This window comes from Crinia signifera, chromosome 4, assembly GCF_055691185.1.
Source record: "Crinia signifera chromosome 4, ASM5569118v1, whole genome shotgun sequence".
Classification (NCBI taxonomy): Eukaryota; Metazoa; Chordata; class Amphibia; order Anura; family Myobatrachidae; genus Crinia; species Crinia signifera.
In genome coordinates this window covers 299,467,419-299,495,008 of record NC_139220.1, presented here as the reverse complement: position 1 = coordinate 299,495,008, position 27,590 = coordinate 299,467,419, and the positions used below count along the sequence as shown (strand labels likewise).

Sequence of the window (27,590 nt, the reverse complement as noted above, 5' to 3'; positions counted from 1 at the left end):
AATAGAAAAAAATTAAGATGGTGTATGCAAAAAAAAAAAAAAAAAAAACCTATAATTTATTGCGCTAACAACCAATAATGCTATTAAATAATATTACATGCAGCCAATACTCAGCCTGCCGTGGGACATGCTGGGTAATTGGAAACTACAACAGATAAATTACAGAAACTTTGCTCAAATGTCTGTGGTTTAATATTAATTATACATGTATGCAATTGTCTGTTACCAATGAATGGTTATTAAAAGCAATTATAAAGGTCACTTTGCTAATAAAGTGCATTGAAATCATTACCGGACATTTCTGACAGTTATGCAGAGAGCTGTAAATACAAACTGTACTGTAACCACAGCGACCAATCAGAGGACACTTCATTTTTTTTAATCTGCTAGACAAATGACAGATAATCTGATTGGCTGCTGCAACACCATCCTTTACTTTCATTTTCCCCCATCTAGGAGGTCAATTGACTTCTAAAAGTCAAAAGTGGGGATGTTCCCATAGCAACCAGATTCTATAATTTTTCTATTGCATCCTAGAAACAGAAAAGATTTGATTGGTTGCTATGGGCAACATCCCCACTTTTGACTTTTAGAAGCTTTAGTACATTTATACCTAGGTGTTTTCACACACTACACTCTCACATGAACAGTTACACATAAATAATGGCATTAGAGGTGGGTGCCGTCCGTGCTGTTTTCCTCCGAGTCGGGGGCATTGAGCTTGGACAGCACAGCGTGAATCCTGAAGAGGGTGCGTGATTCCATGGAGTAGTTCTTGTAATTGTTCCTAAAGGGGGGAGAGGACCGGGACAATGTATTACGGGGTAAATGTATGAAGCTTGGAGAAGTGTATCCCCATAAAAACATTGGGGCAGATGTATTAAGCCTGGAGAAGAGATAAACTGGAGATAAAGGACCAGCCAATCAACTGTGTTTGAAAATAACAGTTGGGAGTTGATTGGCTATGCTCCAGCCAATCAGCCTCTAACTGACAATTTACATATTGGAGCTGATTGGCTGCTGTATTATCACCTTGTACATAAATACCGCTTCTCCCCAATGTATGAAGGAGCCGGTGTGTGCTACATGACAGGGGCGCTATGATCGCAGGCCGGTATGCAGCGCTGACCATTCCACCCCCGCAAACCCCTCCCCGCCACCCCCACCGCTGCCATGGACTTCTGCAGAGGCAGCGCTTGCCCTGCTGCTAACACATCACTGCTGTAGAGGGTACATACTTGGCACGTCGGAGCAGAGGGATGGCGTCTTCGGCCCTGCGTTGCTGCATGTACAGAAGGCTCAGCTCCAACAGTGAGTTGGGTACCAAATGGTTGTCAAACTTTATCTTCTTCTCACTGCGGAGACAAAGCCTGGAAGTCAGACCAAGCTCACCTTGCAGTGCAGCAGGGGTGACAAAGCAAAAGCAGAATTTTGGGTCACGGACATCTTACCTCTGGTAGATGAAAGTGAAGCATTGCTCCGCTTGTGACAAGTGTCCCTGATGTTTTAGACACAAACCTTTCAGGAGGAGGATGGAGCAGTGGTCATCATCCTGGTACTCATTGGCTGCAAGGAGAGACAGCTGGATGTAGGTTCTAGATATAACTATTGCACTGTAGTTACCGCCGCTGCTGTCACATTCAGTGTACGCCATATTGTATATGTGTAGGATTGTATACATGTGCTTTATCATTTAGGCAGCACCGTCCTACACATGTACACAAATCTGCCATTGCCGGCATCTCCACAGTTGATGGGGCCTTGTTCACGTCAACCCATGACATCTCTTCATTCAACTTCACATGCAACTTCCTCCTGTATAATCAGTAGCATCACCTGGCCTCCCCCATCCACCCCCTCTCCTGTCCCTAAGCACCTCCAGTCACACACACGCACACCATGATTTAGGCACATATTTTAAAATACTATCATACTTCCTCCACACAGGAACAATTAATTACACGAGTAAGGTGTCTGGCTGCAATATGGAAGGTCTTGGGTTTGAATCCTGGATATGACAAAAGATTGAATTGTGCGATTTATATAAATGAGGATGTGACTGAAGAAATGTAAAATAAAATAATAATGTAGATAAATGGCAAAGTGCTCCCAAAGTAAGTGCACAAATGATATAAGAGGCTTATTGTCCAAATATATATCCCGGACACCAATGACAAGACTTAACATCTTTTGCACAATAAAATATGAATTTGATGTAATGCAAGCAAACCTAAAACCCATACTAAAGAATTACCACAGTGTTATAGCATACATGAATAGGAACATGTGGACCGCTCTTTGTTGATTTGGAATTGGTTAATGGTTTGAGCCGGAGCAATAATTACCTGGCTCTTGAAGCAGGCGGTTCTCAGCCACACAAAGTACATTCAGGGTGTTCTCGGTCAACTGCGCGTCTTTTCCCAATACAGAGAACCCGTTCCACAGATACATCATCTCCTGCGGGGAGAGAGAGGAGACAGAGGATGGTGATTGGTAGTTGGGGAAAACACTTTCTCTTTTCCTCTTCTGGTCCGATACTTATCAACTATGCACCTTAACCAAATCCCAGCAGGCTGTCATTATTGGGCTTCTTATCTCAATCATCCTCCGGGACAGTGTGTGACTCTTATGCTGTGTACACACGGGTGCGATTTCAGCACATATCGCTGGCAATATGGTCGCTGAGCGACCATATTGCCAGTGATTTGTTATTGCTGTCGGCGATAAATCGCCAGGTACGCGCTCCCGTGTGCAGCCCATGATGGTCGCTGGTCGCAGGAGCTTGTTTCCCTGCCTCTTCCCCCCAGCAGAGTCTCCTGTTCATCAGTGAACATCTCTGGTCGCTGATGTACAGGAGACACTGAGTAATATATCTATGTGTACACAGCTTTATAGTGTATTATAGTCCACAATAGACAATATGAAAACAAACAACCACCATAGAAGTACAACAAAAACACACAGCCCACATGTAAAGGTGCCCATAGACGCTCCGATGCGGGCGTCCGTTTTGTGCTTAAATAGCACGCATCGCATGCCTTGTGCATGCAATGTGATGCGATGAAAAGCATGTACAAAAAGTGCAGCACATACTTTTTGTACTGTACGATGAGATACCGCGGGAGCGCGCATCTCAAAGTATGAAACGGACACTGCCGCATCGGAGCGTCTATGGGCACCTTAACCAAATCTGAGAGAGTTGTAGGTACTTGTTTCCTAGCACGGCCACAATCGCGGGCATCGTGTACCTTAAAGTTAAGGTACACGATGCCCGCGATGGACCAGATTTCCTTTGAAATCAGGTCCATTTTCCCGGCAAAGGCGAAATCGCGGGCATCGCGTCGGTCGCGACCATTAACATTGCCCCCGACGCGATGCCCGCGATTTTTCCATAGGCTTCAATGTTAAAATAATTTTTAACATTGAAATCGGGAGCATCGCGTCGGTCTTGTGCCATTATAATGTGCACGTCCTCCGACCTTTTCATTCCCCTACTATCCACGTCGGTGTGGAGAATATAAAGTGTGGCGAGCGCAGCGAGCCACCGAGCCCGAAGCGTGGCGAGCCCCGGGAGGGGACGCATATACCTGTGAAGTTATACGCGTGCGCTCGCCACACTATATAAAATCAACTCCATGCGTAGTTGGATAGTAGGGGTATGAAAAAAATGGGGTGCATTTAGCATGGGAGCCCAGATAATACATAAGGAATTTATTCATTTCGGTGTATTCACTGCTACCAATAGCATAAGTTAAGATGTACGTTTAACACCAGTAACATTTCCAGAACTTGTACTCACGCACCAGTGCAGGAACGGGTAAGCTGACGGGATCCTTGGCCAGATATCTCTTCGCCTTCCTGATGGCGTATTTTTCAGTGGGTGGAGATTTTCCAGCGATCTTCTGTTTTAAGGTAGGCACGAGTCTGTGGAGAGGAGATTGTTAATGGTACCTATTACAGCTTATTCCTCCCCACATCTCACCGATGGAACTCGCTGCTTCCAAGTCCGTACCTGAACAGTTCCACCTCAGTCTCACCGAAAGGCCGAGATTCCTCAGCGGGCATCATGCTGAGGAAGGCCGCTTTCATGTACATGTACATAGCCTGGGGGAACCAAGGAGGAGCAGTGTGAGCATTAAACAGACAGAGGGGGAGCTGTATTAAGCCTTGGAGAGTGAGAAATGGGAGAGAAATAAGGGGGTAGATGTACGATAAGGGAGGAGAAGTGAGCCAGAGGAGAAGTGGCCCATGGCAACCAATCAGCTGCTCTGCATAATTTTATATTATGCTAATTATATTTGTTATTTCACTGCTGATTGGTTGCCATGGGCCACTTCTCCTCCCTTAAGACTGCTTTATATATCTACCCCAAGGTACCAGCCAATCAGCATCTAACTGGCGGTGTTTGAAAAAATGACAGGAGCTGATTGGCTGGTACTTTTTCTCTCCATGGCTAGGTACATCTGCTGCAGAGGGACTAGAAACATCCTTAGGTTATTATAGGAGGCCTGAGAGGAGTGTGGTTGGTACGTCGACATTCATTAGGTTGACACCACTGAATGGTTGACATACTCATGGTCAACATGAGTTTTTCATGTATTTTTGGTCCAACATGTGCCAACAGGTGGTATTTCATGCCCAACCATCCACTGGCAGGAGAATAAAATAGCGTGCCGAGCGCAGCGAGTCATGCGAGGGGCGTGGTGCACTTTTTTAGTGTCCATGTCAACTGTGTTGACATTCAGGAAAAAAAAAATAATTAAAAACTGTCGACCTTTTGAACATTGATCTTCCCATTGTCGACCTAAAGCGTGTGTCGACATTTAGAACCTGTGGACCGAGTATGTCGACTATTCAGTGGTGTCGACCTACTGACTGTCGATCATAGGGTGTCAAGCTAATGAATGTCGACATAGACATGGTCGGCCTAGCATACCGTAACCTCCATACACACCCTGCTTCAACCTTTCCTGTGCCCTTCATCCATGTATTTATACAATCAGGCTATGCTGATTATGTCTGTTATATACCAGGATCTGCCGCGTTCTATGCTGATTATGTCTGTTATATACCGGGATCTGCCGCGTTCTACGCTGATTATGTCTGTTATATACCAGGATCTGCCGCGTTCTACGCTGATTATGTCTGTTATATACCAGGATCTGCCGCGTTCTACGCTGATTATGTCTGTTATATACCAGGATCTGCCGCGTTCTACGCTGATTATATACCAGGATCTGCCGCGTTCTATGCTGATTATGTCTGTTATATACCAGGATCTGCCGCGTTCTATGCTGATTATGTCTGTTATATACCAGGATCTGCCGCGTTCTATGCTGATTATGTCTGTTATATACCAGGATCTGCCGCGTTCTATGCTGATTATGTTTATTATATACCAGGATCTGCCGTGTTCTATGCTGATTATGTCTATTATATACCAGGATCTGCCGTGTTCTATGCTGATTATGTTTGTTATATACCAGGATCTGCCTCGTTCTATGCTGATTATGTCTGTTATATACCAGGATCTGCCGCGTTCTATGCTGATTATGTCTGTTATATACCAGGATCTGCTGTGTTCTATGAACTGGAACACATGGCTGACCAGCAGAAACGTATGTGAGATTAGAGCATTGATTAGAAGCCACCAGTAAGAGGGGGACAGATAATAATGGGGTACAGTATGTTGTGATGGTGTTTCTGGGCCACAGTGAGGGGACATGAGACTGTGACTGAGAGGAAGCTGAGAATCTGGGGGTCACCTTTGACCAGCGGTTTTCTTTCCACAGGAGATCTGCATAGAAATAGGCCACTTTCCACATCCCCTTATAGGCAAAGCACCACATCAGCTCCCAGTAACACATATGGTGGAACTGCTTCCATGACTGCTGAGCTGAGCAACCAGCCTCGAACCAGCGGACGGCCTGTCAGAAGAACAACAGCACGAGCATTAACATCCGGGTGGACAGTGTTAGAATGAAAAATGCCACTGTAAATGAGGCATACCCAACCTGCAGCCCTACACATCCCATCATGCCTTGCCATAGTTTTAGCAGTCCCTAATAGCAAAACTCTGGCAAGGCCTGATGGGACTTGTAGTTTCAAGTGTACCAGTGTACAGTCCCTCTGTGTACCAGTATCTGCAGAAATAATTCATTCCGGTCTGTTTTTTTTTTAGAAGTCATTAGCAATGTTCAGCTACTGTAGTAGGTGTATATATGTGGCAGTCAGTGGCAGTAATACAGTGTTCATACTCTCAGTATGCTGGTATAAATGTCATATTAAGTATACAAAGCACAGGAATGGCCGGTGTGCCATATGAATACATACCAGGAGTACTGCATGCTGTATGGTAATAGATACTGCGCCTATCACATAGATTTTCCAATGATATAGGCCTAAAATATAGGGGGTTATTCAGAGCTAATCACTGTTGTGCGCCTTCGCAAGCTGATCGATTAACACACAGGTTGTAGCACGTGTGTGCAAGGCCAAACAGTGACAGAAATCTACGATTACTTTTCCCACAATCCCCTCACCACTTGATTGACAGGAAGTCCCCGTTTAGCGGTGGTAACCGCCCATTTTCTGGGTCGACAAGCATTGGGTCGACACACCTAGGTCGACATGGGTCAAGGTCGACGTGGGTCAAGGTCGACACCACTATGTCGACATGGATCTAGGTCGACACTAGCGTTAGGTCGACATGGGCTAGGTCGACAGTTGAAAGGTTGACGTGGGGTTTTTCTCTGTTTTTTGACTGGAATGTTGACACAGTCAACATGGACACAGTTTAAAGTGCAACGCATCCCCTCGCATCGCTCGTTATGCTTCGGGCACACTATTTTATTCTCCCACCACGCCCTAGTGGATGGTAGAGCATGAAACACCGCCTGTCGGCACGTCGGCTCAAAAAAACAGTGGAAAACCCCATGTCGAGCTTTTGACTGTCGACCTAACGCTAGTGTCAACCTAATGTCATGTTGACCTAGACCCATGTCGACCTAGTTACTGTAGACCGGAAGAGGAGACGGACTAAACACGGCTGGGACCCCAGATTCTCACCTCATCAATGTTGCCTTTAATCTCCTCGATTCTTCCGGCAAAGAACAGAAATATGGCACTCTGAGGAGAAAGAAAGCATCATCCAGTTAAATGGAGGAGTACCGGTGAGGGAAGGCATGGCAGCCACACCCCGCTAACGCCTACGTCTTCTCACCAGCCACATTCACCATCTATGGTCAGCTGCAAATAACCATACAGCAAAAACTGGGAACTTGGCCCCATCTGGTTCGCACATGCGGTGTGGCACAATGGGTCATATTTCTGTGGGCTTGCTGACTAGCCTGTATAGATAGATGTCATTACCCAACCAGACCTAATGCTGCAAGGAAAGCACTTAGGACCTTATTCTGGTTCGGCCGACCAAACGTACGTACGTTCCGTATCACCGTACGTTTCCCGTACGCGGACGTTGAGCGAAAGTCCACCCACAAAACATCCGCATACGGACTGTCACAAACACCGACAAAGGGGAGTGGCGTACACTTGAGCGTACGCCACCGTTTACGGAAGGGTCTCGTCCGTTTTCACACCGACATCTTACGGCTATCTGAGTGTTTGCCACCTTGCACGGACGGATCTCGCCTGTTTTCAATGGAAAACTCAGCGTATGTCACCGATCGTGAGAGTACGTCCGTGCACGCTGGCATACCCTTCACATATATTGCCCTGCTAATCTAGCCTTTCAACTATGATTAAGCCAATTAAATTAATTATTCTAATTGTTCATCAATTATTGTTTTCTATTACCTCAATTGTCTACCTTAATGAACAGCCTAATAAAAATAAATTTTAACTAAATAGTGGCCATGGCCTTAAAACATTGCTGAAACATCCTTGTAGCTGTTAGATGTGGTTTATGTATTGTTATCATAATTAAAAAAACTATGTTTGTATAAGAGTGAAAAGGTTGACACATGTCGACTTGTGTAGATTGAGTGTGCTGCTGTTTAAAGTATATGAAAACACTTACTGAATGTGTGTAAATGGTTACAAAATACCTACCTTGGCATATATAAGCAGGTCTTAAAATGATTCTAACCTTAAATGAAACCAACCTTTACATGTAGAGAAGTGTAGAAAGATAAGCTTCCAATGTGTTTGAGTGCTGTGTGTGGCTTGCAGGTAGTGAAATAATGGTTTGGACTTAATAGACTGCAGCATTGCTTATTACATTCAGGTGTATGTGTTTGACCAGTAATCAGCGTTAATTAACAGACCCAGGCGTCCGCTCTCATGCGGTATCTGTAGGGGTGGTCTGGAGGTGTCGGTGGCGGCCGCCTGTTTTGTGTCCGAAATGCACGGTGCTTTCGCCGATCGAGCGGTAGTAGCACCGTACATTTTTTGTGCACACCCCCGTGTACGCCCATGTTTACGCCCAGTTTCCCTCATTTTGGCCGCTCCCCTCAACACACCCCTATGCCGCCCACAATGACCGTACTCTTGCGGACAGGTTTTTTCGCACGGAAAGACCCGTCCGTGAGCGTTGTGAAGTCGCCGCGCCTGCGCATTGCGGAAGGTACGCATGCGCAGATCAAAAAAAAAAAAAAAAAAACAGATCCGCCAGCGTACGTTAATAACGTACGAACCAGAATAACCCCCTAAGTCTGGTTGGGTAATGACATCATAAAACATAGAATACCTAATAGTAACCTCAAACCCTATTTGATCCTTAGGGTGAGATTTAATAGAATTAGAGAATCAGAAAGTGAGAGATTTGGTGAGAAATCTCCAGGGTTTTTTTTAAAGCGGCAATCATTTACACTGCTAAACCAGTTTGATTTTGAAATGTAAAGGATTGCCGCTTTAAAAAACCTGGAGATTTCTCACCAAATCTCTCACTTTCTGAATCTCGCATTCTATTAAATCTCACCCTTAGTTTCTTGCACGGATATCCTTTCTGTGAAGTAATTTCCTTACATTTCTCACTGAACCTCTCTCCAGTCTTGTGTTCTAGTAATTCTCTTCATTTGAAGAAGGTTTACCTCCTGGACCTTGATACAACCCTTGCTATATGTGACAGTCTATATTATGTCCCCCCTTTCTTTCCTCTGCTAAAAACTATAAATACTGAGAGGTTTTAGTCTTTCCTGGTACATTTTGTGATGTAGGCCATGCACCATTTTAGTTGGCCTTCTTTGTACAGTCTCTAATGTATTTATATCCTTCTGGAGATATGGCCTCCAGAACTTAACACAATACTCTAGATGAGGTTGTACCCATAACCTATACAGTGGCATTATTACTTCTTTCTTTCTACTGCTGATACCTCTCCCTATGCAACCAAGCATCTGACTTGCCTTCTTCATTGCTTTGTTACATTGCCTACCTGCCTTTAAGTCCCCTGAGATAGTGACACCTAGATCCCTCTCCTCCTCACAAGCACACTCCTATGTATGGGCAGCCCTCTGCACAGACCATGGCTTAGCTAATGGTGCACATGTATGCACTGACAACTTTAGGAGACTTTTGCTCACCTTAGGATAGCGGCTGAGGTAGGGTTGGAGCAGGTCATCTGCTTCGGTGACATCTTCATCACCAATACCTGCAGCCATGACATGAAGGAGACAGAGTTTAGTGTAGGTGGCAGAAGCGTGTGGTAACATATACTAGGGAACGCTATAGGACTGTGCTCCACATTTACAGTTTGGCCTCTAGGGGCCGAGATCTGACAGCTTATCTTATAGTACGGATGCAGCCAGGAGCCCAGTATAAAGCAGACCTACAACGCCAGAGGTTCTCACCCAGGATGAAGCTCAGGAAGGTGTAATAACAGAGCAGGAGCATTGTACACAGCAGGGAGCGGAGGTTGTAGGACAAGGCCCCTTCTTGCAGCTGGGAAAGCCCATAGTCCTACGGAGGGAAGGAGAGGGTTATTGGAGAACACGGGTTTGCTGTTATTTGGTATAAGGTGTAACAGGGCATCTACGGAGCCACGGGATGAGATTTTCCCACCACAGGAAATGACATTCTAGCCCAGGCATGTCCAACGTTGGCCCTCCAGATGTTTTGAAACTACACATCCCAGCATGCTTTGCAATAGTTTTAGCATTCTCTAATAGCAAAACTGTGGCAAAGCATGCTGGGATGTGTAGTTTCAAAACATCTGGGGGGCCAACGTTGGACATGCCTGTTCTAGCCCATGACACTGTTACATGTGGCAATATCACTATTGTGCACATACTCATTCGCCATTGTGTAAGGAGGAAATAAAGAACAGTAAGATGTGAGAAGACCTTATCTCCGGAGAAGCCAACGAATTCCAGCAACTTCAGTATCCGCGGTGGGAAGAGAGACAACGTCTGCGGGAGAGAAAGGACAGTGTGTAATATAGCTGGGTGATATAATCATACACACGGGGGTCCATTCTGCCTGAGATGTGCTCGCTAGGCACATGGGTGTGTGTGTGTGTGTGTGTGTGTGTTTAGTACAAACCCTGATGTGCAGAGTTACCTTTTTTCTTAACATTTTTGGGCACAGAATAACTATGGTATGCATCATCGCCACCAGTAGGGGGAGCTCTTTTACAACCATGAACCCATTCAGGCATAACAGGTATTGCAGTAACTGGTTCCATCAGTGATCTTAGCGTGTACGTGTTCCGTTACCATCCCCGCTAATGAGACACAGATAAGGTTGGTGATGGGCTTAGGGGTGTTTGTGTGACGTGATTGATCGACATAAATAAGTAAAGCAATACTCGCTAACAACACTGATATGCTGTAATATAAAATAAATACAAAAACATTTACCTTGAACGGTCACTCCTTGGGCAGCAAAGAGAACCATTAACATCATAGCGTCATAACAGGGCGGTGAGGTAACACAGCGAGGATGCATTAGATAACACATTGACAGCGGGTCTAACTGAGCAAACATGGCTGAGGAGAAGGTCTCTGATGGGTCGGGTTCAGAGTAAGGCGTCCTGGAATAATTGCGGATCTTGCACCCAACTCTGAATTGGCCCCATAAAGATCAGCATAAGAGAGTAATAATAATGTGTCGGGAGCGGTAATCTACTAAACAGACCGGGAGTTATGAGATGAATAACAGGAAAGATGCCCCCTACTGTTCAGGATGGAGCTAGACAACCACCTCCCCCCATATTATGCAGAGGTAACTCACCAGATTGAAAGCTCCAACGCCCAATGAGATGCCTCCCTGAAGGTGGGCGTGGCACTCCCCCTTCTGGAAGCCATTAGACTGCAGCAAATTACTCAGCTCCCTGGAAACAGGAACAGAAATTGCTGTGGGAAAAGTCCTTTTTGCGATGTGTGTTTAACCAAGGCACCTACAGTACTAATTGCTTCATCCGCCGTATGCCCTTGTGTCACCATTTAATAAAAGAAGGCTTAGACAAACTGTAGCCAATCAGAGCATTACAATGACAATGGTGGCACAGAGTATTTCAGGAGATAACTAGTCTTACTGGCCAGGTTGGTGAATTCCATAGGGGATAAGGTGCAAGGGGCTCCCCTGTAGAGATATACTGTGAGACGCTAGTTTCATGGCAGAACACAAAGGCGGGACTCACCGATAGATGAGATAGCTGCTCCGTACCTTCATTCCACCTTTGATGAAGTTGATCATGTTCTCGTCCTGAGGATGGGAGGAAAGAGATGGATGTTTCGGGTACACCTCAGTCACACAAGGAACAGCCTGTGGCCGTCACCTCGGTTATCACACCAATCAGTATCACCCACACAGGGCTTTGTATAAGAATGAGGTCAATATGAAATACAATTATTTTGATTCAGATATATGGGAACTTTTCTCAAATGATGTAAATAAAAGGCGGTTACCTGCAGGAAGATGAGAGCGGCTCTTTGTAGTAAGCACTCTGCATAGCAAATCTCCGCGTGTAACTCCACTGCAACGTCAAAGACAGGTCGCGGATGAGCACATTGCTATACAGTGCAGAGATCAAAGGGTGGAACTACATGGTCCAGCATGCCCTGCTCTCCCTGGAACTTGTAGTTCCGTAAAAGCAAGTGAACCACATGTTGCCTTCATATAGTGTATGACATCACTTAACATACTGTATGTGGGACAATGAGCACGTCCAACCTTCGACCATTGGCAGCGGGGAACGGGATCACATGTGATAGTTCACATGTAGAAGGACACCAGATCTCCCACACTATGTGGGTTATTCATTAAGATATCAAAAGCAAAATCTTTCTCTAATGGACAAAACCATTCTGCACAGCAGGTGGGGCAGATGTGACATGTGCAGATGTGGGGGGAGTTATTTTGTTTCTGTGCAGAATAAATACTGTCTGCTTTATTTTTACACTGCCATTTAGATTTAAGTTTGAACACACCCCACCCAAATGTAACTCTCTCTGAACAGGTTACATCTGCCCCACCTGCAGTGCACATGGGTTTGTCCAGTACAGAAAGATTTTGTTTTTGAGATCCTTACTGAATAACCCCCTTTTAACGAAGACACAGATCCCTCACATTATAAGAAATGTCACCAGATCGCCCACATTATAAGCGATGTCACCAGATCTCCCGCATTATAAGCGATGACACCAGATCTCCCACATTATAAGCGATGTTACCAGATCTCCCACATTATAAGCGATGACACCAGATCTCCCACATTATAAGCAATGACACCAGATCTCCCGCATTATAAGCAATGACACCAGATCTCCCACATTATAAGCAATGACACCAGATCTCCCGCATTATAAGCGATGACACCAGGGGCGAAATGTAATGGGAGGCGTTTTTTTTTTTTTTTGCGATTTTTCCCGCAAAATATGCCGTTTTCGGCCATTTTCCGAAAATCGCATATTTTATAGGGTGCGATTTGCGGGAAAAATCGCATTTTTTAAAGGTGCGATTTTTAGTTAGACTAAAAATCGCATCCAGATGTTTTCCCATTAAAAACGATAGAAGTCGCATATTTAATGGGTTGCGATTTTTAGTAAAGCTTACTAAAAATCGCAAAAAAAATAGACCAGGTTCTGCCTGGCGCTTTTATCAGAAACATGCACAGATCATTGAGATCTGTGCATGGTTCTGTTGTAAAAAAATAGTTAAAACAAAAAAAAAGAAAAAAAACAGCGTGCGGTCCCCCCCCTAAGCATAACCAGCCCCGGGCTCAAAAAGCCGGTGCTGGTATCATAAAATCAAAGGAACAATCAAGTTGGGGTTCCCTGGATTTTATAAAACCAGCACCAGGCTCAAGGTCCGGCGCTGGTTCCCAAAATACGGGGGACAAAATGACTAGGGGTCCCCCGTATTTTAAGAACCAGCACCGGACACAACCAGCCAGCAGGGTAATGCCACAGCCGGGGGGAGACTTTTTATACAAGTCCCCCCGGCCAAAGCATTAACCCCCTGGCTGGTCAGCATGGGCAGGGGTCCTGGGGAAGTGGGGACCCCCCCAATGAAGGGGTCCCCCCCCTCCAGAACTTACCAGCCCATGCTGAAGCCCGGGGCTGTCCTCGATGCCCCTGGGCGGTGGGCATCGAGCTGATATTTGGTGTAAAAAAATAGATAAACTATTGTTTTTTACTGTGGCACTACAAGTGCCAGCAAGCCTCCCCAGCAAGCTGGGACTTGGAGAACCACAAGTCCCAGCCTGCTGGGCATTAAAGGGCCCGCTGGCACTTGTAGTTCCACAGTTAAAAAAATAGTGCACAAAACACACTGACACACATTTTAAATAAAACTTTAATACACACATTACACACATACTAATACTTACCTATCTTCTTCCCGTAGGTAGCCCTGGTCCTGATGTCCTCCGGTCCTGTGTCGGCGTTCCTCTTCATGTCGACGTCCTTCTTGAAGTCGACGTCCCTGTCGGCGATGGCGTCCGGTGTCCGGGTCCGACGAAATCCATGGAGGAAGCTGTGGAAGGAAACCATACTCACCTGTCCCAGCGCGACGTAGTCCAGGTAAGGGTCTTGGAAAAAAAACAAACCGACACCCGAATCCAAGCGGACACGACGGAGACGCACGGTGTTTACATCGTGCGGCTCCGCCTCCCGAATGCCGCTATTGGCCGCCTTGCGGCCTAGCGGCCAATCAGGAGCCGCTAGGCCGCAAGGCGGCCAATAGCGGCATTCGGGAGGCGGAGCCGCACGATGTAAACAAACACACGTGCGTCTCCGTCGTGTCCGCTTGGATTCGGGTGTCGGTTTGTTTTTTTTCCAAGACCCTTACCTGGACTACGTCGCGCTGGGACAGGTGAGTATGGTTTCCTTCCACAGCTTCCTCCATGGATTTCGTCGGACCCGGACACCGGACGCCATCGCCGACAGGGACGTCGACTTCAAGAAGGACGTCGACATGAAGAGGAACGCCGACACAGGACCGGAGGACATCAGGACCAGGGCTACCTACGGGAAGAAGATAGGTAAGTATTAGTATGTGTGTAATGTGTGTATTAAAGTTTTATTTAAAATGTGTGTCAGTGTGTTTTGTGCACTATTTTTTTAACTGTGGAACTACAAGTGCCAGCGGGCCCTTTAATGCCCAGCAGGCTGGGACTTGTGGTTCTCCAAGTCCCAGCTTGCTGGGGAGGCTTGCTGGCACTTGTAGTGCCACAGTAAAAAACAATAGTTTATCTATTTTTTTACACCAAATATCAGCTCGATGCCCACCGCCCAGGGGCATCGAGGACAGCCCCGGGCTTCAGCATGGGCTGGTAAGTTCTGGAGGGGGGGGACCCCTTCTTTGGGGGGGTCCCCACTCCCCCAGGACCCCTGCCCATGCTGACCGGTCAGAGGGCTAAATGCTTTGGCCGGGGGGACTTGTATAAAAAGTCTCCCCCCGGCTGTGGCATTACCCTGCTGGCTGGTTGGGCCCGGTGCTGGTTCTTGAAATACGGGGGACCCCTAGTCATTTTGTCCCCCGTATTTTGGGAACCAGGACCGGCCCTTGAGCCTGGTGCTGGTTTTATAAAATGCACGGAACCCCAACTTGTTTGTTCCTGTGATTTTATGAAACCAGGACCGGCTCTTTCAGCCCGGGGCTGGTTATGCTCTGGAGGGGGGACCCCACGCCGTTTTTTTTTTAATTTTATTTTTTTACCCAAAATCGCATATATGAAAATGCGCACATTTTCATGACTGAAAATGCGCACATTTTCATGACTGGAAATCGCGGCAAATCACATTTTTTGCCGCTAATTCGCATCTCATTACATATGCGAATTCGCGGCAAAAAACGCGATTTTTAAAGGTGCGATTTGGTGCGATTTTTTTTTAGTCTAAAAAAACGCACCCTATTACATTTCGCCCCAGATCTCCCACATTATAAGCAATGACACCAGATCTCCCGCATTATAAGCGATGACACCAGATCTCCCACATTATAAGCAATGACACCAGATCTCCCGCATTATAAGCGATGACACCAGATCTCCCACATTAAAAGCAATGGCACTATTGGTGGCAGGGTGCGTGGGATAGGTTTCGGCACTAGTTGGGAGGGTTAGGGTCAGGCTGTGGGAGGGGGAGGGATGTTAGGTTTGGTTGCTAGAAGGAAAGGTTGGGGGTACAAGGGGAGGGTGACTGACCAGTGACCCGTCATGATTCCCTACTTCGGGATGTCAGCATCTGTATTCTGACCGCCGGTCATCAGTATGTTCCTTACAGAGTATGCATGTGCTCAGTACAGAGGGGTATGGGTCATAGGGTCAACCCAATTAAAAGGTCGACAGTCAATAGGAGGACCACCCCCATTAATCGACAGGCCATAGGGCTACAAAGTAAAAAGGTTGACATGGCTTAGATTCACAGGGTGACACAAGCAATAGGTCGACGTGTTCTTCTTTGGGTGTCCATGTTGACTGGACATGGACACCTTATAAGTGTACCGCGTTCGCTCGCTATGCTTTGGGGCACACTAATATAGTCTTCCTCTACAGTATGTCCACTTGGATAGTCAAGTATGAAAAAAACACCTGTTCTGGGGGGAAAAAAACATGAAAAACTCATATCGACCTTTTCCACAGCTTCCTATTGTATGTGCCAACCTTTTTACCCTGTCAACCTAATGAATGTTGACCTTTTCCATGCGTCGACCAACGGTGGTCAATCTACTTACGGTTGACCTGCCAATTGCATCCCATTACAGAGAATCACATTTTTTTTCTACTGGAACACGGATCTCACCTTCTGTAAAAGATTCGGCCCCAGGCCTATTAATGAGGGACGTTTTCCTCCTAAACCTGCGGGAGAAGACACGTTACATGTATGTGACAACCCAACGCATATACAGTACATATACCTACTGCATGTAACAACCCAAAGCATGTACAGTACATAGAGATATACTGATTCTGTGAATCAGATGAGAGACTAATTCCTGTCCTGGCACCGTCACTGATCAGCAGCCTGTGTACACAGAGCTGCCGGAGGGCAGAGGAGGAGGGCAGAGGATTAGGAAACAAAAGAGCAGGTAACGGGGAAAGTGAGGAAAAAAGGTGCTGAGAGAAATATAACTGCGTGTGGGAGAGATAGCAGCAGCGCTCCATATGGACACACGTGTGGGAGAGATAACAGCAGCGCTCCATATGGACACACGTGTGGGAGAGATAACAGCAGCGCTCCATATGGACACGCGTGTGGGAGAGATAACAGCAGCGCTCCATATGGACACACGTGTGGGAGAGATAGCAGCAGCGCTCCATATGGACACACGTGTGGGAGAGATAACAGCAGCGCTCCATATGGACACACGTGTGGGAGAGATAACAGCAGCGCTCCATATGGACACGCGTGTGAGAGAGATAGCAGCAGCGCTCCATATGGACACACGTGTGGGAGAGATAGCAGCAGCGCTCCATATGGACACACGTGTGGGAGAGATAGCAGCAGCGCTCCATATGGACACACGTGTGGGAGAGATAACAGCAGCGCTCCATATGGACACGCGTGTGGGAGAGATAAGGGCAGAGTAGCAGCACTCCATAAATACATGTGTGTGGGAGAGATAACAGCAGCACTGCATATGGACATGCGTGTGGGAGAGATAAAAGCAGCACTCCATATGGACATGCGTGTGGGAGAGAACAGCAGCACTCCATATGGACATGCGTGTGGGAGAGATAACAGCAGCACTCCATATGGACATGCATGTGGAGAGATAGGGGCAGAGTAGCAGCATTCCATATGGACATGCGTGTGGGAGAGATAACAGCAGCACTTCATATGGACATGCATGTGGGAGAGAGAACAGCAGCACTCCATATGGACATGCATGTGGGAGAGATAACAGCAGCACTCCATATGGACATGCGAGTGGGAGAGATAAAAGCAGCGCTCCATATGGACATGCGTGTGGGACAGATAGGAGCAGAGTAGCAGCACTCCATAAAGACATGCGTGTGGGTGAGATAACAGCAGCACTCCATATGAACAGACGTGTGAGATAGCAGCAGAGTTGCAGCACTCCATATAGACATGCATGTAGGAGAGAAAATAGCAGCACTCCATATAGACTGTGTATAAGTGTGATAGGTCTTGCTAAACTCATATTTGCTGGACTCTGGCTCCTTACCTCTGACATGTTTCTTGTGCTTGCCTCATCATCTGTCCAGCATTGATGATATCATCATGCTCAAACGTCATCATGGCTTGCATTTCCAGGATAGTGCCATATACAAGCCCATGGTACATACTGGCTTTAGCCCTGCAGGTAAGGAAAGATGTAATATATATCACCAAACATACAGAAATATTGGTCCCATACAAGTTCACGGTACTTGTGTAGTTTTACGGCGGGGCTCGCTTCGCTTGCCCACGCTGCGGGCTCGGTGGCTCGCTACGCTCGCCACACTATTTAAAATCAACTCCATGCCAACATGGATAGTATGAACTATCCATGTTGGCATGGAGTTAAGTTACTTTTTTGGACATATTTCGTGGCGAGCGTACACCCGGAAGTAGCCATGCTGGCGCTGTGAAACTACACAAGTACCAAGTTTTTTTTTTTTATGGCCTTTTCAGAACTTCTGGTTTCCTATTTCTGAATTACTAGTAGTCAGCCTGTCAATATGATGGAACAACATAAGAATGGCAGCGCTATCTAGTGGCCTCTGGTGCTCAAGATACTTGAACTCTCCCCATAGAGGTGAGAAGCAGTGTCAGCCTTTTATTGTAGAAGATGCTTTCTAATAATTCCATCCAGATTTCCAGGATTCTCACTACTCCACTATCTGTACTGGATGTACAGGGAGCGGGATGGATCAAACTGCTGCTACCTCCTGCTCTGAACAACAGACTTCTGAACACGGCCTAGTTCAAATGCAAATTAATGTGGAAGCTAGATACAAAATGGCCGCCACATGCAATATTCAGATAAATAGCAAAAACATTAAACTGTTCAACTTCACTTTTCTGAATTTGTTCTGTGCGCTTCATTCTTGCAGGTATAGCATCTGCCAGAAGCAACATTCATAGGTTTTCTGTATTAGGCAACACACAAGGCTGGATAACGACAGGAATACTGCAGATAACAGCATCAACAGAAGGTGGGATCCCACTTTAGCTCCGGAGTTGTCTCTTACCTGGGCTGCAAGAGATCTAGGCTTTCATTAAACCGGTTGTCCAAAAACAGATTAAACGCATCCATACAGTCACTAAGATCCCGGGACAGGTCCAGATCAGACCTACAAAACACACCAGAATCCCAATCCAATGATCAGTCATGTGATGAAACATGCACGGATCCCCTAAACTCCATCCTAGGGACGGCCATCGGTGCAGACGCCATTGATGGTTGCCATCGACGGCAATTCTGCACTCATCCATAGATAGTGGCAAACTATTTGATGGATAACCATCGATAGTTTTAGCTATCGATGGTCATCCATTATATTTGACTGAATGGCTCGTGGGCCAATCAGAACACGGGGGCGGGACTTCCGGGTGTCGGGGGGCAGAGCACCTAGGAAAAAAATAAAAAAGGAAACATCGCTTCTCCTTTGCCATCGATGTAGAGAAACCATCTGGTACTCCAACATCGATGGCAAAAGTATTCGACATCGGCCACAAACCATCGATAATTTTAAATCATCGATGGTCGATGGTCATCCCTACTCCATCCAGGCCAAAATCTCCTCCTACCAAACCTTCTACTATGTTCGTCCGGCACATTCCTAATGATGAGAGCCTTGTTTGTACACCTTATTGCTTATTGATACACATGATGAATTGTATTATATTTAAATGTATCTACATAAAAAACACCCAATTTAAACAATTTCCGCCCCTCTGAGTCCCTGTGATTCACTAAAAACACTCAGGTGGGTGTCACGCTGTACTTTGGAGCAGCAGTGTTTGCTATTGGTGGAGTCGGCTACTATAAATGTTTGCTAGGGAAACAAATTATTAATGAAAAGTCATTATTACACTTCAGCTCCGAGATACCCAAGACCTCAGTTACTCTGACAGCAAATTACAATACAACAGTCATAATATATAGAAGAATCAGTTTATTGGCAGGTGTATCCATACAACATGCATAATACACAGGAATTTGTTTCCGCTCATTGTGACAAACAGAACAATACAATACATATAGTACAATACAATATAATACAGTGTATACTTTGCGCGATATGTGGATGGAGCACTTATAATTAGATGACTGTGTGGTCGGGGGGGGGGGGGGGGATTGACTAGTGAGTATTTGACTAATGAGGAATTGAGTAGGATTGCTGTCTGGGGGGAAAAAACTGTTCCTGTGCCTAGTAGGCCTTTAGCTGAACCGTTTACCAGACGGTAGCCTCCTGAACAGGTTATTCGCAGGGTGGGACGCGTCCTCAATGATCTTGCCTGCTCGTTTCAGTGCCCGGGCATGGTAGATGTCCCCAACTGCAGGGAGGTTTGTGCCTGTGATTTTCTCTGCTGCGTTGTAGTGTATGTTTATCTTGAGCCGAGGCCGAGCAGAACCAGATGATTATTGAGGAACGTAGAACTGACAGGACGATCGCTGTGTAGAAGAGTATGAGAAGCTCCTGTGGCAATTTGAGCTTCCTTAGTTGACGGGGAAAGTATAGCCTCGGTTGGGCCTTTCCTACAATACTATCGATATTAGGTCCCCGTCTTAGTTCCCTGGCTATCGTGGAGCCGAAGAATTTGAAGGAATCGACCATAGTTGCAACGCTGTCCTCAATAACGAGTGGTAGATGAGAGTGATGGGTTTTCCTGAAATTGACGATCATTGCCACGGGTTTTGATTGGTTTAGCAGTAGATTGTACTTGCTGCACCAGGAGATCAGCCACGTGACCTCCATCTATAGGCAGACTTGTCACATTCTGTGATGAGGCCTATCAGCGTGGTGTCATCTGCGAATGAGGAGCTTTACTGAGGTGTCCGAGGTGCAGTCATTGGTGTAGATAGAAAAGAGGAATGGGGAAAGAACACACCCTGCACACCCCCGTGTTGGTTGTCCTAGCCAACACAGAGCTGGGATACTGTAACCATTTATTTACAGTTTCTTATATAGTGCAGCATATTCAGTTACGCTTTACAATTGAAAACAACAGTGAGTAAACAAACTGGGTAGATACAAACAGACATGGAGGTAGGAGGACCCTGCTCGCAAGCTTACAATCTATAGGGAGAATAGGAGGGTTACATAAGGATAGAATTCCATAGCATGGCAGTCCAAGTGGCGGATTCAGGGGGGGGGGGGGCACCTGGGCACGTGCCCCCCATCATTCATTTTGTAGCTGAGGACCAGGGCTTTCCAACGAGCCCAGCCCTATGTCTCTAGCCCCCCGGGAACCAGAGATATTGCCTGGCAAAGCTGTAACATTTTTTCCCCATAGGATAATATGGGACCCGTCAATTCCGACCCCCACCCGGTTCCGACGGCTGCCAGTTCCCCCACATTGTGGTTGATCTCATTCAATTCCAAATCGCTGGGCCTTCAATATGATACCAGGATGGTCCATATCGTCAATCGGTTCCAGAGATATAGCGTGTAAATCGATTTTTTTATTTTTGAAATGTAATTTCATGGCTGTTCATGTTCTTTGAGGGCAGATTACTCTGGAACCAAACGTTCCAGTTTTACTGGACCAAAATCATTCAAAGCCCACTCAAAAGTTCTTCAATATGATACTTGTCTCATATAAATGGGTCAGTTAGTTCCGAAGATATAGCCGGTTAAATGAGATAACTGGTTAAAGGGGGGCGGGGGGGGGGAAGGGGTGGTTTTCTCTCCCCCTCACACCAGAAAATGCAGGGACTAGGCTGGTGTAAAAGGGGCCGACCTGGGAATGCATTTTCTGGTGTAAAATGGGTATTATTTCAAATAGCTGGGACCTGCAGTGCTCGGAATACAGCCAGGCTCTGCCACTGTCAGTGGCTATCACTTCTGCCTGGCGGCGGCTGTCCCCCATTTACCACGAGCATGTATTCCCCGTTGGCAATGAGCATGTAATCCCACATGGCAACGAGCATGGAACCTCTGGCAGTGAGCATGGAACCCTTGGCAATGAGCATGTAGATAAGCAGCACTTACTGTATGTAGCATAATTTTTAATAGGCATTATGGTGTTTGGCATAATACATAATGGACATCATGCCGTGTAACTTAACGTGCAATGGACATTATGGTGTAAATGTTTACCTGTCGCCTTTGGTGGACAATGTCCCTGTTTATGAAGCGTATTGTGAATTTTGTCTTAATCTGTGTGGCATTATGTGAATTCTGGCTCAATCCGTGTGGCAATATGTGAATTTTGTCTCAATCCGTGTGGCATTATGTGAATTCTGGCTCAATCCGTGTGGCAATATGTGAATTTTGGCTCAATCCGTGTGGCATTATGTGAATTTTGGCTCAATCCATGTGGCATTATGTGAATTTTGGCTCAATCCATGTGGCATTATGTGAATTTTGGCTCAATCCATGTGGCATTATGTGAATTTTGGCTCAATCCATGTGGCATTATGTGAATTTTGTCTCAATCCATGTGGCATTATGTGAATTTTGTCTCAATCCATTTGGCATTATGTGAATTTTGGCTTAATCCATTTGGCATTATGTGAATTTTGGCTCAATCCATTTGGCATTATGTGAATTTTTGGCTCAATCCGTGTGTTATTATGTAAATTTTGGCTCAATCCGTGTGGCATCGTTTGAATTTTGGCTCAATCCATTTGGCATCATGTGTAAGGGGCAAGTATAATGGGGTCTAGTATTTTGTTGCATAATGTGTAGAAGTTGTATATGGTGTTGTACACTACACTCAAGGACATGCCCCCTGTTGAGTGACCACACCCCCTTTTCCAGAGCGCGCCTTCGGCGCGCGCACAACTACATCCTTCACTTTTGTTGCCATGGTGGGCCCGCGTACTTTAAATGCCAGGGCCTATTTTTAATCCCATTGCCACCTTCTCTCTGCCGCTCTCTTAGCATGTACACTGGCACCACTAACACTGGCCCTCCCCCACCTAAACCCTCTTTTATCATGGTGCCCCCCCCTGTCATTTTATCCTGGATCCACCCCTGGGCAGTCCCACCATATTACTAGACAGTCCTGATGGGATGCAATTAGATATGAATGCTACTGGAGGTTGTGTGGGGGTTCCTGAATATTGATAAGCTTCCATGAAGAGGTGAGTTTTTAGGGAACCCTTGAAAGGTTGGAGGCTAGAGGATAGTCTTAATGTGTGTGGAAGGGCATTTCATAGGGTGGGTGCTGCCCGACAAAAATCCTGCAAGTGTAAGTGGGAGCAAGTAATGAGTGTGGATGAGAGACACAGATCTTGTGTGTGCAGAGCGGAGAGGTCGGGTGGGGACATGTTTTGAGATAAGTGAAGAGATATAAGTCGGTGTAGTCAGAGTAATGGCTTTGTATGTAAGTAGAAGTATTTATATTGACAACCAATGGAGGGACTGACAGAGCAAATCAGCAGAAGATGAACGTCTAGCCAGGAAGATCAGCCTTGGAGCTGCATTCATAATGGAATGTACTGGTGAGAGTCTTTTCTTAGGACAGTGATATCTAACCTTGACACTCCAGCTGTTGTTGGACTACACATCCCAGCATGCCCTGAATCAGTTTTAGCATGGCTAGTGTTCATTCTAGCACCCGCCATATTTGAAACCCCATGCAGTTCCTCTTCCCTGCCTGGGGTGTGTCACTGTCTTCTGTGGTGTTTTTAGCACAGGTCTGGTTTGCATAAAAGTGCTGATGTACAGACCACACTGTGATAGAAGCACTAAAGCAGACAGCGACACCCCAGGCAGGGAAGAGGAACTGCATGGATTTTCAAATATGGCGGGTGCTAGAATGAACACTAATGGCTAAATAGTAAAAATGTAGCAGGGCATGCTGGGATGTGTAGTTCAACAACAGCTGGAGTGTCAAGGTTAGCCATCACTGTCTTAGGAAGACCGGTAAGGAGGTTATTGCAATAATCAATGTGTGATATAATGAGTGCATGGATTAGAGTTTTTGCAGTGTCTTGTGTAAGGTACGGATACATTTTGGATATGTTGATACAATGATAACAGTGATAGAGATATCAGGTTGGTAATTACTCTTGGCTGGTGGGTATATAATTAATTCTGTTTTGGAAATGTTGAGGTTAAGGGCGAGATGACATCCAAGATGAAATGGCAGAAAGACATTCAGAGACACGGAGCAATACTGATGGTGACAATTCCGGGGAGGATAGATAGATTTGAGTATCATCAGCGTACAGATGATACGGACATCCAAAAGAGTTGATTAGTTTCCAAAGTGAGGAAGTATAGATTGAGAAAAGCAGAGGACCTAAGACTGAACCTTGTGGTACTCCAACGGACAGAGGTAGAGAGGAGGAGGTAGAATCAGAGAAGCGAACACTGAAACAGCGATTAGTTAAGTAGGAAGAGACCGAAGGAAAGGGCTGTGTTCTGAAGACCTAGGCATTGTAGTGTTTGTATGAGAAGAGAGTGGTCGACAGTGTAAAAGGCAGCTGAGAGATCTAGAAGAATAAGAAGTGGCCTTTAGATTTAGCAGTGGGCAGATCATTGACTACTTTAGTCAATGCAGTCTCTGTGGAGTGTTGAGAGTGAAAGCCTGACTGAAGTGAGTCCAATAAGTTGTAGGAGTCAAAAAATGTATGAGGCGAATGTAGGCAAGTCTCTCAAGTAGCTTGGAGAGGCATGGGAGCTGAGAGATAGGACAGTAGTTAGAGAGACAGTTTGGATCAGAATTGTGTATTTTTAGAATGGGAGTAATACAGTAAGTACATGCTTGAATAGAGAAGGAAAGATACCAGGAGAGAGAGAAAGAGAGAGAGAGAGAGAGAGAGAGAGAGAGAGAGAGAGAGAGAGAGAGAGAGAGAGAGAGAGAGAGAGAGAGAGAGAGAGAGAGAGAGAGAGAGAGGTAGGTTACAGATTTTAGTTAAGCTTGAGATAAGCACAGGAGACAGAGCTTTACTGACTTGTAAGGGTCTAGGATCAAGAGGAGCGTTAGTGGAGTAGGAGGATGAGGAGTGTGTATACTTTATCCTCACTTATGGGGTCAAATGAGAAGTGGCAAAGGGCTCAGGAAAAGAAAGTAAGCAAGTCACTGGCTGAAGAAGGGCAAGCCATTCCATCATGGATTTTATCAATCTTGTCCTTGAAGAAGGAAGCAAGCTCTTGTGCAAAGCTGCCGTAATCTCCGGATTCCTATTTTCTTATGGTGAAGTTATTCATATTTGGCTGCTGAGTTTCCTGGCAACCAAATAAGGACAAGACTGAAGCATTGCACATGTCAGTCAGGTCCTGGTTGCAGAAATACAGGTCTCCCTGTATTTCTATAACCAGCACCAGGCTCTTGCCTCGATCCTGGATCCCAAAATAGGAGGGACAAAAGGAGTAGGGGTCCGCAGTGTTTCGGAAATCAGCACTGGGCTCAAACAGCCAGCGGGGTCATGCCACAGCCGGGGGACACTTTTTACATAAGGTCCCCCAGCCAAAGCATGAGCACCCTGGCTGGTCAGCCTGGGCCGGGTCCCTGGGGAGTGGGGACCACTCCAATAAAAGGGCCCCCAGCCATAGCATGAGCACCCTGGCTGGTCAGCCTGGGCTGGGTCCCTGGGGAGTGGGGACCTCCCCAAAAAAAGGGCCCCCAGCCAAAGCATGAGCACCCTGGCTGGTCAGCCTGGGCCGGGTCCCTGGGGAGTGGGGACCTCCCCAATAAAAGGGCCCTCCTCCAGGGGACCCACGACCTGGGCTGTTGACGCCGGGCTAATTGTTTAAAAATAGATATTGGGTTCTGTATTCAATCTGGGACTTGGAGAACCAGCATGCAGGGCAGTAATAGGCCTGCTGAGACTTGCAGTTCATCTACAGAACCAATAACCCACAAACACACATACACCTGTAACAATAACATTACATATGGGGTCAAACATAGGTCTGTCCTCTTGCCCATAGAATCCACATAGGTACATGTGAATATAAATCATACTCACATCCCATACGGGGAAGATCACGTCCTCTTCAGTCCATGTAGCATCCAGGGATCAAAAAAACAAAACCCAAAAACAAATACCCGGCTCCAGCGGACTGAGGAATACAGGGGAACCCATTTGATTTTTATTTCTGCAACGAGGACCAGCTATATGGCACCACAAGGGTTCCGCTTGCGCCTGAATGGGTACGAATACGCGCATACGTACCCATTCGATCTGTGTATATTTACTGTACTGTAATAGGAGGTACATCCAAGCTTCATCCCCCACCTGGGTCAGACATAAGCCGCAACCCCCCATGGGCTTACATGAAACATGTGGAACACAGCGTTCTTAAACAATAAAAAGCCCATCTCGTGCATAGCTAACAATACTGGAGCGCGCTGCTATCATCACACAATGTAAACAAAATAAACATTTACTCAGCTTTTCCCATTCGCCAATACCAGCTTTACAGGTCTCTGGGTGTCTAGCGTGTCAAAATGACGGAACAACATGACAGTAATGGCAGAGATGGCAGATGTTCACACCTGAATGAAGCAACAATTGAATTGCTCCATAATGTGCCATCTATTGCGCAAACTCTTGAATCCCCCCTGTAGAGGTGAGGAGCAGCGTTAGCCTCTTAGTAATTCCACACCTGTAAGAGCTGCTCTTAAATATACAATGCAGTCCTGTGTCACATGTCTGTACTGTGTCAGCCTTATGTACATACAAGTCTGGGTGTGGAGTAAATTGCTGCGGTGTATCTCTGACAGGCTGTTATGTGAGAAGCATGGCAAATAAACAGTTAGGAAGCATCAGGAGGGATAGAAGAGGAACAAACAGCCTAATTATTATTATTATTATTATTATTAATTATTCACCTCTGTATTAGACATATTAGTGTGTGCGCTCCTGCCTGACGCAGTATGTGGGTGTGCTGCTTCTGCCTGAAGCGGGAGGGTTTAGGCTTCCTCCTGGCGCAGGATGGGGGCCCGCGGCCCCAGCCTGGCGCAAGATGGGGGTGGCCGGCTTCTGTCAGGCACAAGTGGGCAGTGTGTGGCTTCTGCCCTTGCGCAGGGGGTGGTGCAGCTTTTGCCCGGTGCAGATTGGGAGTGTGTGCGGCTGCTGCCAGATGCAGGATAGGGGTGTGCATCTTCTGCCCGGCATAGGTGGGCAGTATGCGGTTTCTGCCTGACGCAGGTAGGCGTTGTGCGGCTTGTGCACCTTCTGCCTGGTGCAGATGGAGAGTGTGTGTGCAGCTGCTGCATGATGCAGGATAGGGGTGAGTGGCTTCTGCCCGGAGCAGGTGGGCAGTGTGCGTCTTCTGCCCTAACGCAGGTAGGCGTTGTGCAGCTTGTGTGTGGGGGGGGGGGGGGGGGGGCTGCATCTGGGTATTCGAGGTGTTAGGTACAAGCTGCATACCTCCCAACATGACCCACTCCAGGACACAATGCTCTTTTTCTGGACTTCCCTCATAATCTATGACTGCTATTTTACAGGTTATTTCAGAAGAAAGGTGTTTGAACACGGGTGATGGCATTAAGAGGTAAGTCAATGTGTCCCTCCTGGAGAGGGTCATGTTGGGAGGTATGAAGCTGTCAGTGGAGTGAGACAATAATACAGCCATATGGGAGCAGTGAGCGGCTGCTGTGCGTTAACCGGAACCCGCCGGACAAACCATACATATAAAATACACATATTACCTGTCCTGAGGATCCGTCACCTGGCTCATGCTGCTCCCGGACCGACTGCGAGTCTCCGCCCACTGACACCTGTACTGGGGAGGGGCGATTAAAAGCCACGCCCATACACACCTGTCAGATGGCAAATGTCACGGAAGCCCCGCCCGCTTGACGTGCACGCGCGTAAACCGGTAACTCCGCCTACTCCACTCAGTGAGGGCTATTTACTATTGTGTCTGTGCGGTATTTGCAATGCATCATTGACGGCTGCTAGGAAACGGCTGCATACATTCCCCAGCTCTGCCTATAACACGTGTGTACTGTGTATACAGCACTGAGTAATGTATAGTGTGTGTGTGTGTACATTTATTACACACAGGGTTATGTGTAATTTGTATAGCTCTCTCTATAATACACACAGGG

The 27,590-nt window shown here is 46.5% G+C and overlaps 1 protein-coding gene across 1 annotated transcript; it reads right to left on the bottom strand.

The window, feature by feature from the left end:
* Window positions 1-36: 36 nt before the first annotated feature.
* Window positions 37-27,338, bottom strand: LOC146075696 (tetratricopeptide repeat protein 39A-like). Its single transcript, XM_083185183.1, has 18 exons — window positions 27,189-27,338; window positions 18,602-18,703; window positions 17,593-17,724; window positions 16,206-16,261; window positions 11,868-11,935; window positions 11,600-11,664; window positions 11,191-11,290; window positions 10,302-10,367; window positions 9,810-9,918; window positions 9,543-9,610; window positions 7,069-7,128; window positions 5,766-5,927; window positions 4,013-4,104; window positions 3,804-3,924; window positions 2,346-2,457; window positions 1,452-1,566; window positions 1,239-1,355; window positions 37-787 (listed from the first exon to the last, which is right to left on the bottom strand). Exons 1-18 carry the CDS (start codon window positions 27,215-27,217, stop codon window positions 670-672), a joined length of 1,692 nt encoding a protein of 563 aa, XP_083041309.1. The 5' UTR covers window positions 27,218-27,338; the 3' UTR covers window positions 37-669.
* Between the last annotated feature and the right edge of the window lie 252 nt (window positions 27,339-27,590).